The following is a 13,444-nucleotide window of genomic DNA, read 5'->3' on the forward strand; positions in this document are numbered from 1 at the left end:
AAGTGCCTTAGACGATAGAAATATAATATCTGATAATGTTGGAGTCTTGACAAGTAACAGACTGATTTGGAGGAAAATTGTAGATAGGAAGTTAGTAATGATGTAATTTTTTCATGTAGTACTGTCATATCCTGTACACCCCTTGAGGGTACATGGCAGGAATTTGATGATGATGATGATGATGACATCAAGTTTTTACAGTTTGAAAGAGTGGCATAGATATTATGTTTGTGAAGAACTTTAGGTATCTTTTCCGATGTACCCTGACTGTGAGGGATGGGAATAGTTTTGCTATGATTTTGCATGTTGGTTGCAGGAGCAGAGCATGCCGTAGTTTATCTGTTTCGTAATGGTTAAAAAAAAAACATGTTCTGAAGTAAGAGCTGTATCATTCGATCAAATATGATTGTCATTGTGATTAACAGACCTCCATGGAGCCAAGAGACTCATCATGGGGGAGGGGTTCCACTCTCACATGCACAACTCATCGTACCTTAACTTAAATGCACTCACCACACTCTCAGGCAATGTATTCCAATTACCCACGACTCTCTATGCAAAAAATCTACTCCTCACCTCACCTTGTTCATGCCCACCTTATACAGCTTCCAGGAATGGCCTCTCATCCCCCCCCCCCCCCCCCAATCTCCAGATATTCTATGAAAAATCTCATCCATGCTAATCTGGTAATTACTCCTTACCAACTTTATACATCTCAATCATGTCTTACCTCTTCCTTCTATCCACTAGGGTCTGTAATTTGCATTCTGTTTTCTGTCTTCATATTCCAGAGACCAGAAACCAACTTAATCAATCATCTCTGCACCCTCTCCAACATCTCGTCATCCTTTTAAAACCTGGTGACCAAATCTGTGCACAAGAATCCATGTGCCTGATCAAAAACGTGTATAATGGAATCAAAACATCCCTACTTCTTCATGTCAGTGTTCTTTACAACCTTCCTATAATCTGCTGTGTTGTCCTCGCAATTTTAGCAAAATGTCCACGAAATTTCAAGTCCCTATTCACCATAACCACCAAATCTTTCATCTTCTCAAACCTCTCCAAAATATCCCCACCAATCCTATAGTTTGCATCCCATCTTTGCTTCCCAAATTATGCAACATTAAATTGATATCCCCACACACTCACCCATTCAGACAGTTTGTTTATGTCCTCTTGCAAAGCATCTGCTCTACTTCTCAAAACACTTCCCAACTTTCTATCATCTCCAACCCCATCTGTTCCAATGTAACTATTAGTTTGTCATGTAGCAATCTATCAAAGGCCTTTGCACAATCTAAATATACTACTATATATTCATCCCTCTTGTCCAATATATTTGTCACCTTGTTATAATAAGTAAGCAGATTGCTAAAACAGGATCATCCTTTAACTAACCCATGTTGTCCATTAAAGAGAATTCTACTGCTGTCCACCTAGTTCCGAATCCTTGTCCTCATTAGCTTCTCTAACCTTGATCACAACTCCAAACAAGCAGATTGGCATATAATTCAAAGACTTAGTCTTATCACCATCTTTATGAATCAGAACAATGTTGGCATCTTTCCATTCCTTTGGGACCTGGGCTAATCTAAGATTCATGTTAAAAATGTACGTTAAGGCTGTTGTTAATTCCCTAGAACATTCCCTCAAGATGCAGTTACATACCATCAAGTTACTCAATTACTCATATACTTCCTGCTCACTCACCATCTATGGTTCCTCCCCCATTCCCACTTCTATCTGGTTCCACATTATACTGCAATCACAAGGATGGAATACTTGAATGAACTGCTCATTAAACACCTCTACTATATCCTCCTCCTTCTTCTTCCTAACATGGAATTTAGGCCAAGTGGCCTGTTCCGGTCTCATGTCTTCCGATTCTTCTTTTTCCACTTATTTTGTATCTGTGTAATATTTTTGGTAGCCTGCTGTTGTCCATTCGATTTAAATGTTCTAGCCATTTTTGTTTATATCCTCCTTAATGTTTATTATTCTCCCATTATCATGACCAACATCATTCTCCCATAATCATTCTTCTTTCTACTTCCACAAAACAAAATAACTCCCTAAGGTTTCTTTTAGCATCATTTGCCAAAATCGCACTTTTGCTACTCTTACTAAGTGAGTCACCTTCCTTGCTTGCTCGCTCTTTGTACTCCTCATGTAACTGATTATCTCCACTCATCTTGTGCTGACCCCACAATGTCTTTTTCTTCCAGATTGCTCACTTCACCTCTTCAGTCATCCATGTTACACTTACCTTATTTAATCTTCTGACCTTTGGAATACACTCACTCATTACCCCTGCCAGATGATTCCTGAGTAGAGACCAAGCAGCATTGATTTTCTTCCCATACAATTCCTTATTCCATGATACTGCTGCAAGCTGCCTCCTGAGTTTGCCATTATCACCTGCCTTATAGTTTGACATATAACTCTTTCTCATAAAAAGTCCTGATATTGCTGGCCATCACTCAAATGATCACTTCATGGTCACATTTACAACAATCTTCTAATGAGATAATCAAATCCAAGACCCTCAATCCATTGTGTGGCCTTTGTTACGTACTGCTTAAGGTAGTTATCCATTAAAAACTCAAGAAATTCATTCTCTTTGATTTCTGGTGTTGTGTTCTGAATAATCAAAAATTGGGACAAAAGATCACTTTTATTCAGGAACAACTATCTTTAATTGTAGACAGAGAATGTTGTGCTTTGGCAAGGAAATAAAAATGTACATTATAACTTTAAGGCAAAAACTGAAGAAATGTTTAGCATAAGAAATGTGAGACTTAACCCATTTGTACAGAGTCAAATAGAGGAATTTATATAAGATTATAATTTAATTAGAGTATCCCATTCTATGTATTGTATGAAAGCAAGTTGAGTGTGAGCTAAAGTCCAAGGGTCACACTTTAGCTGTCCAGTATAACGTATGGCCAAAGGGAAAGAGAAATTATAAGGAAAGCAAAGTAAGAACACATTCTCGAAAGAACCCCACACGCAGGTGGATGAGTGCCATGTGGTAAAAAACATAGCTAAGCGCAAGAATCTCCGAGAAAAAAGAGAAGAATATAAGGGTCAAGCTCCTCCCACACAGGGCTTTTTGGTTCCTGTTTCCTGCGCTCGTGGACGTTGGCTCGTGATCTCCACCAACGTGAAGATTCTAGGTCGACTGTAGAAGTCGTGAGAGGCCTATCGATGTTTGCGAGGCAAGGCTAGCTATCTCTTTATAACAGAGTAGCTAAGCCATATCGAGTGACCAGTAATCCAGATGTGTGCCTGCAGTACCAGAGAAAGTTCAGAGCGGCACATCGCCTTATCGACCTGGGGAACCAGGCCGTGCTGTTATTGTAAGTGATCCGGAGAATCGCAGAACAACGGTGCCTTGATGTCCAGACAAGGCTGATGATAGAACAGAAAGTCATTCCATGAGACGGTAACATAGAATGTTAAAGTATCTGACTTCCAATTAAAGATTTGAGTTAAATCTATAGGTTAATTTGTGTATGGACATGCTGTAGAGAACTTTAGAGATTATCCCAATTTGTCAGTGACCTGTCCCTGTTTTGAAGAATGTCTCCCTAGAAGGGATCTGTGTGTGAGATAACTGAGACATATTGTGAAATATGAGTAGTGATCAGAGAGTAATTGAAGATAATGTTAAATTAAGCCTGAAGTTTGTATCTTTATAGAAACTCTGTGGATCTAGTTATTATGCATGTATTCTTGTGTTAGTAACGATATCAGAATTTTAGTAGGAAAGTGATTATGTTAACCATGTACTTTAATTTTCTCATGTATAAACCTTTCAACCTAAATAAATATGTTTTATAGCATTCGCCTGAATCTAGCCTGACTTGTGAATTCAAATAGCCATTCATAAAAATATTATCGAACCTAGCAGGAGGGATATATGAACATAGTTTGATTCTCCAGACCACGAATGCATGCAAAGACAAAGTGAATTGAGATTAGTTGAATTAGTGTTAGAAAGTTCATCACTGTGTAATACTCTGAGAGAGCCACCTTGGATAAGAGTCTCATCTATCCTATGTATTGGCTGGCGTAGCAAAATATAAATTCGTCAATATTTAACAGGCAGACTGTCTCAGAGGTTATATTTTAAGGTCTTGTCCCATACTTAGACAAAGCCCTTATGAATGAAAGAATTACATGTGACTAAACTTAAGAGCAGCCTGAATTTTAGTTTGTTTATTGAAGTGTGATAGCTGATTTGTTAGATTTATTGGAAAACTATTACAGAAGCTAGAAGGGAAATAACTGTGTATGAGTGAGTAGTGCAACATACAAATATATATAGATAGTAAAGGTAATAGAAGTAAAAAAGGTATATAACACTGGTATCATCTCTTTATTCCAGTCTATATTACCATAATTGAAATTGCCCATAATGATCACCCTTTTCTTATTAGTCAGACCAATTTGTCTAAACATTTCCTTCTCAATGCCTTTCACATTACCAGTTCTATAACAACACTCTACTAAACATTTCATCCTATCCATCTGCACTTCACACCATGCTGCTTCAAAACCACTGTTAATATTTGCTCTTTGCATCTCCACTCTAGATGGGCACAACTCCTCTGCTATTATCAATAACACTCTTCCTCTCTTTTTTGTTTTTTCTATCTTTACAAAAGATTACGTGTCCCTTCATCTCTGTTCCTGTTAGAATGTCATCCTCATTCAACCGTCTCACTTATTCCAACAAGTTTTAGGTGAATGCACTCTATCAATGCTACAATTTCATTCCCCTTGTTTCAAATACTTCTAGCATTTGTAAACATACACACTAATTCATTTTTGTTTCTATAACAGTTCCCACTAATCCTACTTCTCGGACATGATTCCTCTGCACTCTCCTCTGTCCATTCCTGTCTATCATCACCGATATTACACCCCCTCCTCAGACCTAAATATCACACCTACATCCTTGATGTAGGTGTGATATTTAGGTCCTCGCACACTCACAATCTACTCCTGAAACCATCACATACACTTTTCATGCAGTGTCTCCCTGTCCAATTCTAGACACATCAGTGATGAAACATTTGCATCACTAATGCGTCTAGAAAGGGAAAAAATTTTGTTTCTTTCTTTTTCTATTGTAAAATTTATTTTTAGATGTTTACCATTTTAGATATGCTAAAATGTATCCAGCATGCCTCAAGGCCAAATGTATCATCATCTAGATAGCATAGCCAAACTATTGGTTTATATATAGCCATATTAAGTGCTCAATTTTCGAAGTGTCCATATAGAAATCGGCTCGTAAGAGAGGAAGATGGAACTCACTGCATGCTTACCTAGCTGTTTGTATATTTTTTCTTTTTATGAAAATAACCAGAATAAACAGTGAATATGAATAATTCAAATATGTTGGAGGAGAAAATGGCTTGGTAAGGTCAAAGGTCTCTATTAAAGATTTATTGGTAAACAAAGTAATATCAGAGCTGATCCTGATGTCAGAATTTATCAGATTACATTTTTATTAATGTGAAGAGAATTTTTAATAAATGAGGAAGAGTTACCATTGTGTGTGTGGGAATTGGATAAACGTTTGGCTGCTTGGATGGAGGAGGATATTATGTTTGTGAATTTTAATTTAAGGGACCCAACATATCCAAGAATGATGGCAAAAGTAGCATACCTAAATCCTAGTCAGTGACACAAAAAATGTCAGTGGCATTTTTGTTATATGGAAAAACCCAAAAAACAGATATCTTTCTACAGAGAATTAATGACTTACAGCCTAGAATCAAAGTCATCCTACAAAAAGAATTAAATGGACTTTTTGTCCTTTCTAAATGTTCATTTTAAAAGAGAAGCAGGCAGCACTCTGCTTCAATCACCACCTCCATTTACCACAAACCTACTTCTCTAGCTACAATATTCACCAAATATCAGTCAACGTTGGTCGTTCTTCAGGTGTTTCTTCAGCAGAAAGCTTTATCAAGTAAACCCCCCCCCTCTCTCTCTCTCTCTCTCTCTCTCTCTCTCTCGACAGCTACAATCTAAAACTAATAGATATAATCATTAACCCTTTTCCTCCTAATTGTCCAAGAAGAGATGACTTCCGTGGGATTTCCATTCCATATACACTTGTCAAAAAGCTAAAGACAAACTACTTTTTTTTTTTACCTATATATATGAAAAAATTTTCTTAATTCCAGCCAAATGTGGATATAAATTTATTGCTAGCATACTGATAAATTATATTACAGAAAAATGTGTTATAAATTTTGTACAAATTAAATTGTAATATGTTTTTTGGCAAAAGTTGCAAATTTTCTAATGATGTAGTTAAGGAATTAATCTAGTGCTTACAGAAACCTATGAAGAGAGACATTTCAGTATGGAATATGTCTACCCTGAACTGTGATGCAGCTCTCATAACATCATACCATGCTTAGCACCAAGTGATTCAGGAGTTCTTGAGGCAAACTCACCCACTTCTCCTTCAGAGCCAGGATAAGGCCTTGTTTGTTTTCTGGAGAAGAATTTTGAGCAGCAATGTGTCTCCCTATTGCTTCCCAAGTAGGGTTGAGTTTTGGGGAGTGTGCTGGCCACTCGATTTGATTAATGTCCTCTATCTCCAGAAGAATCTACACTGCTATGTATGATATGGTGTGGCACTGTCATCCATAAAAATGAATTCCTCACGTATAGCACCATGACACAATTGAACATGACGTTGTAGAACATCATTGCAATATCGTTCACCAGTCATAGTTCCTTTTTCCAGCACTTATAGCTCGATGTGTCTATTAAGCATAATGTCTTTCCACACCATGACCCCCAACATCACCATATCTATCCCTTTCAAGAATGTTCTTGTGATGGTAAGCAGTACCACTTTCATGCTAGATCAAGTGTTCTAGAATCTGAGAAAAGACTAAAACTGCTCATCTATAAAGAGTATATTAGCCCATTGGTGTCTTGTCCAATTTTTATCGATACAACACCACTGAAAATGTGCTCTACAATAAGCTGTTGGTAAAGGGATGCAGACTACAGTTATTTGGGCATGTAGACCTATTGTTGCAGACATCTTGCCACAATTTGTTGAGATACCTGTATACCTGCACTTGAATGGAGCCTGCTTGTAAGCTGATCTGCTGTGGTGCATCAGTTATGTTTTTTGCTGTTATAACCAAAAATCTGTTTTCATGCTCTGTGGTACAGCGAGAGCTACCTCTTAGCAAGCATCTGGAATACATTCCATTGATTTGAAATGCTGCTGCCCAGCGCCTGGATACAACTATGTGAGATTCCAAACTCTGACAAAATCAGTAATTCTGTGGCCTTCTTCAAGTTTTCCAATAATTCTTTCCCACGTGAAATCATCTGGATGATGTCTTTGAGACATTACAAGATATCCAAGTTTGAAACTTTATTCCTTCATGAAAAGAGCTTTTTTCAAACACAATTTGCTTAGTCTTTTATCCTGTTGAGTGCTGCCATGTGACACATTTGTGTGCGATTAGAAAATTTGAAAATATACCCACTTTCTACCAGAAGCTAATTTGTTTGAATTTGTGGTTATAATCTTCAGAAATAGTGTTTTGTCCTTAGGGTTTAGACACAAATTTATTTAAAGCTACTGCTGAACATGTTTCTAATATTCTTAAGACATTTCAACTGGCAGTCATACACACACACCTAGCAGCTAAATCAGTCTACTTTTTACCTTCTCCCACAGAAAAAGTGCATGCTCCCCATTGTTATTAAAAGTCTATCATATTCTTTGTAACTGCAGCTTATTCTACTTTGGAAAAACTGTTCATTCTGTTGCAAAACATCTTGCTGAACACAGCTCTGTAGACCATCATATTAATAGCACTAGCCATAGAATCCATTGGAATAATGATGAATTACTACATAAAAGCAACCAGAAATTTGAATGTGTAAAGAAAATGCAAAAATTCTGTATGTTTCTAACCTCAGTGACAGACTTTCCATATCAGTCTGGAAGTTACTAACAACTGTTTCACACTTTTATTTTTAAATTATGTATATATATGTTGCATCCTAATAGTGGAATAGTTTATAACCTAGCATCCTTGTACTTCTGTGTGCTATTGTTCGTAGCACATACTTTTTGAATTTTTTTCATTTATTCTCTTGCCCTGATAATAGTTTTCAGGACACCAACTGAAATATCTGTATTTACACATTATTACTGTGGGTACATGTTTTTATTATACTTCTAATTGTGATGTCCATCTGCCCAGATATTGTTCTTGAACATGAACACTATGTCTGCTGTGTACATCATTAGCTAACTATGAAAAGTAAAGATAATCTGCAGTTATCTGAAATCTTGGGGAGAAGAGTGGAAGACCCTTTTGGGTGACAGATTTATCAAATTCATACCTGTTTATGTAATAACATGCATTGCTCCTCTACATTGACATGTTGAAATTTTGGTTGAGAGAGGAGGAAACTGACATAATGCTAAATATGCTAAGTTAATGAATGAGAATAACATATATATAATACAACTATAGTTGTATTATATATATATGTTATTCTCAGATTACATATATATTCAAATATATATGTAATCCTGTCTCAGAATGCTTCTAAGTTTTGTACCAACCTCAATGAGGCTTTGGACTCCCTAGAGGTGTCGCATAATAATAACTTTTGCATCATGCATTTTGCATATTATGAATTGAATGCTTTTGTAACACAGATAATTGTAATGTATTAATTGCTCTTAAAAATGCTTCAGCTGTAAATATTTATGAAATTTTGAAAACATATCACAAAAGAATGAAATGTGCTATGTCTCTTTGGAAGGAACTGAGTTCCAAATCCTATTTAGAAAATTATTCTTGTTGAGAGGCTTATACGCTGGTTATACATGATAACTAATAATTAAGGAATTGACAGCGTACACTAGAAATATAAATTAAATAAACTTTAATATATACTTTCCGATATTTCAGCAAACGTCACGTTGCCATCTTCTTGGGAACTTATTACAAAGACAAGTGCACACAAGTACTACATAACAGCAAATGAGAACAGAAGCTAGGAAGTTAACGTTTTCCTAAAGTCCTGATAGTGCCCCCTGGCGGGCTATATTGGTAGTTCTTGGCCTTTGGGCTGAAGTTCTTCTGATAAATGTTTCCCAAATTTGGGGCAGTCTCATGCATCCAAATTTGTTGAGGTTTGGCATGTTCCTAAGGCTTGAGGCTGATTCCATGAATAGTCTTTCATATTTGAACTTGCTGTGGTGTATTACTGTGGCTTTTTTCCATCTTCTTCTGTCGCGAGTATCCAGAGTGTAGTCTGCAACCCTAGAGTGGCTGTACTTGTGAAATTGGATGTAATCCTTGTGTTCTGAGATTCTGATATTTGCTGTCCTGCCTGTTTGGCCAAAGTAGGACAGTTTACAGCTCCAAGGGACCTGATATACACCAGGTAGGTCTAGGGGAAATGGTTGGTCTTTAGTGGAGTGGATAAGGGATGCCAATTTTCTAAATGGCCTGTAACAGATGGTCAAGTCATGTTTTTTTAAGATTTTGTTGATTTTTTCCGAGGAGCCTCGGATGTAGGGAATAGTGATGGATCTAGAGTAATCTTTTTTGTGAAGGGGGGGGGGGGGTTGTGGATAACTGGGTTAAGTAATTTTTGGATTCTTTTGGGGGGGGGTAGCCATTGGCTGAGAAAGTGTCACGAATGTGATTTAGTTCAGTAGTTAGGGCTTGATCATTAGAGCAGATTATTTTTGCCCTGTTGAATAGTGTCTTAATAACTCCATATTGTTGTGAGGGGGGGGGTATGGGATTGTTGGTGAATGTATCTACCTGTATGGGTGGGTTTTCTATAAACTGAGAAAACCAAGGTTCCATCAGATTGGCAGGTGACTAGTGTGTCTAGGAAGGGGAGGTTATTGTTTGCCTCTTTTTCCAGGGTGAACTTGATTCTAGGGTGTTGGTTGTTTAAGTGTGTTAGGAAGGAGAGGAGTGAATCTGGGCCATGTGGCCAAATAGCATAGCGAACACATCATCAATGTAGCGAAGCCATATGGTAGGTTTTTGTGGGACTGAGTTTAAGGCTTTCTCTTCAAAAGTCTCCATAAAAAAGTTAGCCAAGGGTGGGGAAAGTGGTGAACCCATGGCTGTCCCCTCTATTTGTTTGTAGAATTTTTCCTGCCAAACGAAATAGCCTGAGTTCATTGTAAACTGAAATAGGGCTGAGATATCGGGAGGAAATTTAGCTTGGATAAACCTTAGAGCTGATGAGGGGAACATTCGTGAATAAGGAGGAGACGTCAAAACTGACCATTATGTCATTATGTTGGAGTGTGAAGTTTTCTATACTGGCTTTGAAGTGGGCTTAGTTTTTTATGTGTGATGGTGTGTTGCCAGTATAGTGTGAGAGCGCTTTGGCTAAATGCTTGGCTAGTTTGTATGTGGGGGAATCAATGCCATCCACTATGGGACGTAATGGCACATTATCTTTATGTATTTTTGGGAGCCCATATATGCAGGGGGTCTAGAGTTATAGGGTTTCAGTCTGTTGGTAATCTCCACAGGCCAAGAAGTGACCTTCTTAAGCCGACATAAACAGAGCTGTATTAGCGCTAGAAAATGAGCTTTCACATACGCTTAATCACGAGCTTTGGTCAGTCCTACATGACATCTCGTGTACGGCGGCTAATAAAGAATTCGAACGAATACAGAGCCGACATATCAACAAGTTTGATAAAATAATAAAGAACTCAGAGTCCAAACCTAAACTACAAGCCAACAATGTAGTTAACCTATTATCAGTTAACCTGAAGCACTCAACGCTCTGTCACGTGGTCACAACTTCGCCATTGCTCTTAAGAAATTACCGGCTGAGGAATTAATGATCCAAATTGAACGCAGGATTCGCCACCTCCCAAACCACATTGCCAACGATATTAGATTGGATGTAGTCTGTGTTCTCACAAAAGCAAAGCCTCCAAAATCCAACTTATCCATTAGTGAATACAAGTCACTACAAGAATGGAAGAGAAACAAAGAAATAGTGATCACCAAAGCTGATAAGAGGAACGCCACTGTGGTATTCAATCTTAATGACTACACAGGTAAGCTCAAGGCCTTACTATTAGATCGATCCACTTACCTCCCTATTGAATATAATCCCACCAACTCTCAAATTAGAAAACTCCATAGGCTCCTTAAGAAGGTCACTTCTTGGCCTGTGGAGATTACCAACAGACTGAAACCCTATAACTCTAGACCCCCCCCCCTGCATATATGGGCTCCCAAAAATACATAACGATAATGTGCCATTACGTCCCATAGTGGATGGCATTGATTCCCCCACTTACAAACTAGCCAAGCATTTAGCCAAAGCGCTCTCACACTATACTGGCAACACACCATCACACATAAAAAACTCAGCCCACTTCAAAGCCAGTATAGAAAACCTCACACTCCAACATAATGACATAATGGTCAGTTTTGGCATCTCCTCCTTATTCAAGAATGTCCCCCTTAAAGAAACCTTAGAGCTAATCCAAGCTAAATTTCCTCCCGATATCCCAGCCCTATTTCAGTTTACAATGAACTCAGGCTATTTCGTTTGGCAGGAAAAATTCTACAAGCAAATAGAGGGGGACAGCTATGGGTTCAACACTTTCCCCACCCTTGGCTAACTTCTTTATGGAGACTTTTGAAGAGAAAGCCTTAAACTCAGCCCACAAAAACCTACCATATGGTTTCGCTACATTGATGATGTGTTCGCTATTTGGCCACATGGCCCAGATTCACTCCTCTCCTTCCTAACACACTTAAACAACCAACACCCTAGAATCAAGTTCACCCTGGAAAAAGAGGCAAACAATAACCTCCCCTTCCTAGACACACTAGTCACCCGCCAACCTGATGGAACCTTGGTTTTCTCAGTTTATAGAAAACCCACCCATACAGGTAGATACATTCACCAACAATCCCATCACTCCCCCTTCACAACAATATGGAGTTATTAAGACCCTATTCAACAGGGCAAAAATAATCCGTTCTAATGATCAAGCCCTAACTACTGAACTAAATCACATTCGTGACACTTTCTCAGCCAATGGCTAACCCCCCCCCCCCAAAAAAAAAAAAGAATCCAAAAAATATTTAACCCAGTTATCCACAACCCACCACCCCCCTCCCCTTCACAAAAAAGATTACTCTAGACCATCACCATTCCCTACATCTGAGGCACCTCGGAAAAAATCAACAAAATCTTAAAAAAACATGACTTCACCACCTGTTATTACAGACCACATAGAAAATTGGCAGCCCTTATCCGCTCCACTAAAGACCAACCACTTCCCCTAGACCTACCTGATGTATACCATGTCCCTTGCAGCTGTAAACTGTCCTACTTTGACCAAACAGGCAGGACAGCAAATATCAGAATCTCAGAACACAAGGATTACATCCAATTTCACAAGTACAGCCACTCTAGGGTTGCAGACTACACTCTGGATACTCGCGACAGAATAAGATGGAAAAAAGCCATAGTAATACACCGCAGCAAGTTCAAATATGAAAGACTATTCATGGAATCAGCCTCAGCCCTTAGAAACATGCCAAACCTCAACAAATTTGGATGCATGAGACTGTCCCAAATTTGGGAAACATTTATCAGAAGAACTTCAGCCCAAAGGCCAAGAACTACCAATATAGCCCGCCAGGGGGCACTATCAGGACTTTAGGAAAACGTTAACTTCCTAGCTTCTGTTCTCATTTGCTGTTATGTAGTACTTGTGTGCACTTGTCTTTGTAATAAGTTCCCAAGAAGATGGCAACGTGACGTTTGCCGAAATATCGGAAAGTATATATTAAAGTTTATTTAATTTATATTTCTAGTGTACGCTGTCAATTCCTTAATTATTAGTTATCGCCTATTTAGAAAACAAAGAATATTTATAAAACATTGAGTGAAGATCTGTTTATTTCATCCTCACCTTAGCACTTATCATTGCTAAGTACATAAACAAGCTGGAAAACTCTATCAATAGACATAGCAGACTCTTGAAATGTAATTAACTGGGCTGTTAACTGACTAGTGTTAACAGAAGATTAGAGGAAAAATAAGTCATAATAGATTTTTTTTTTTTTTCAGTTTTATTTGTTTTAAAAAAATGAAACATTTTTATTTGAGTGTAATCTGATTTTATAAATGTCTTTTTTTCAGCTGTCATTGATGAACTATTCTGGTGATGATTTATTTTCTCAAGGAAGATTGCAAGTTCTGATTACATTATGTACTAAGCCTATGAAAGTAAGCAAATCATTTGATTATATTCCATATATTTACATAACAATTGTTGAAAAGACTTGTTCATACTGCTTTTCTCTAAATGTTGTGAACATAGCAATTCTACTATTCTAAGCCAAAGTATGCTATT

At 37.8% G+C, this 13,444-nt stretch overlaps 1 protein-coding gene across 3 annotated transcripts in view; it reads left to right on the forward strand.

The window, feature by feature from the left end:
- Dis3l2 (Dis3 like 3'-5' exoribonuclease 2) overlaps window positions 1-13,444 on the forward strand; it is a 592,606-nt gene that overhangs the window by 429,724 nt on the left and 149,438 nt on the right. For all 3 annotated transcript variants that reach the window (XM_090392002.1, XM_090392000.1, XM_090392001.1), the window contains exon 16: window positions 13,231-13,317. In XM_090392002.1, the coding sequence (XP_090248128.1) occupies window positions 13,231-13,317 (87 nt within the window). The remainder of the gene's footprint in view (window positions 1-13,230; window positions 13,318-13,444) is intronic.

This window comes from Typopeltis vanoorti, chromosome 4 (genome assembly GCF_054136105.1).
Source record: "Typopeltis vanoorti isolate ZY-2024b chromosome 4, IOZ_Tvanoo_1.0, whole genome shotgun sequence".
Classification (NCBI taxonomy): domain Eukaryota; kingdom Metazoa; phylum Arthropoda; class Arachnida; order Uropygi; family Thelyphonidae; genus Typopeltis; species Typopeltis vanoorti.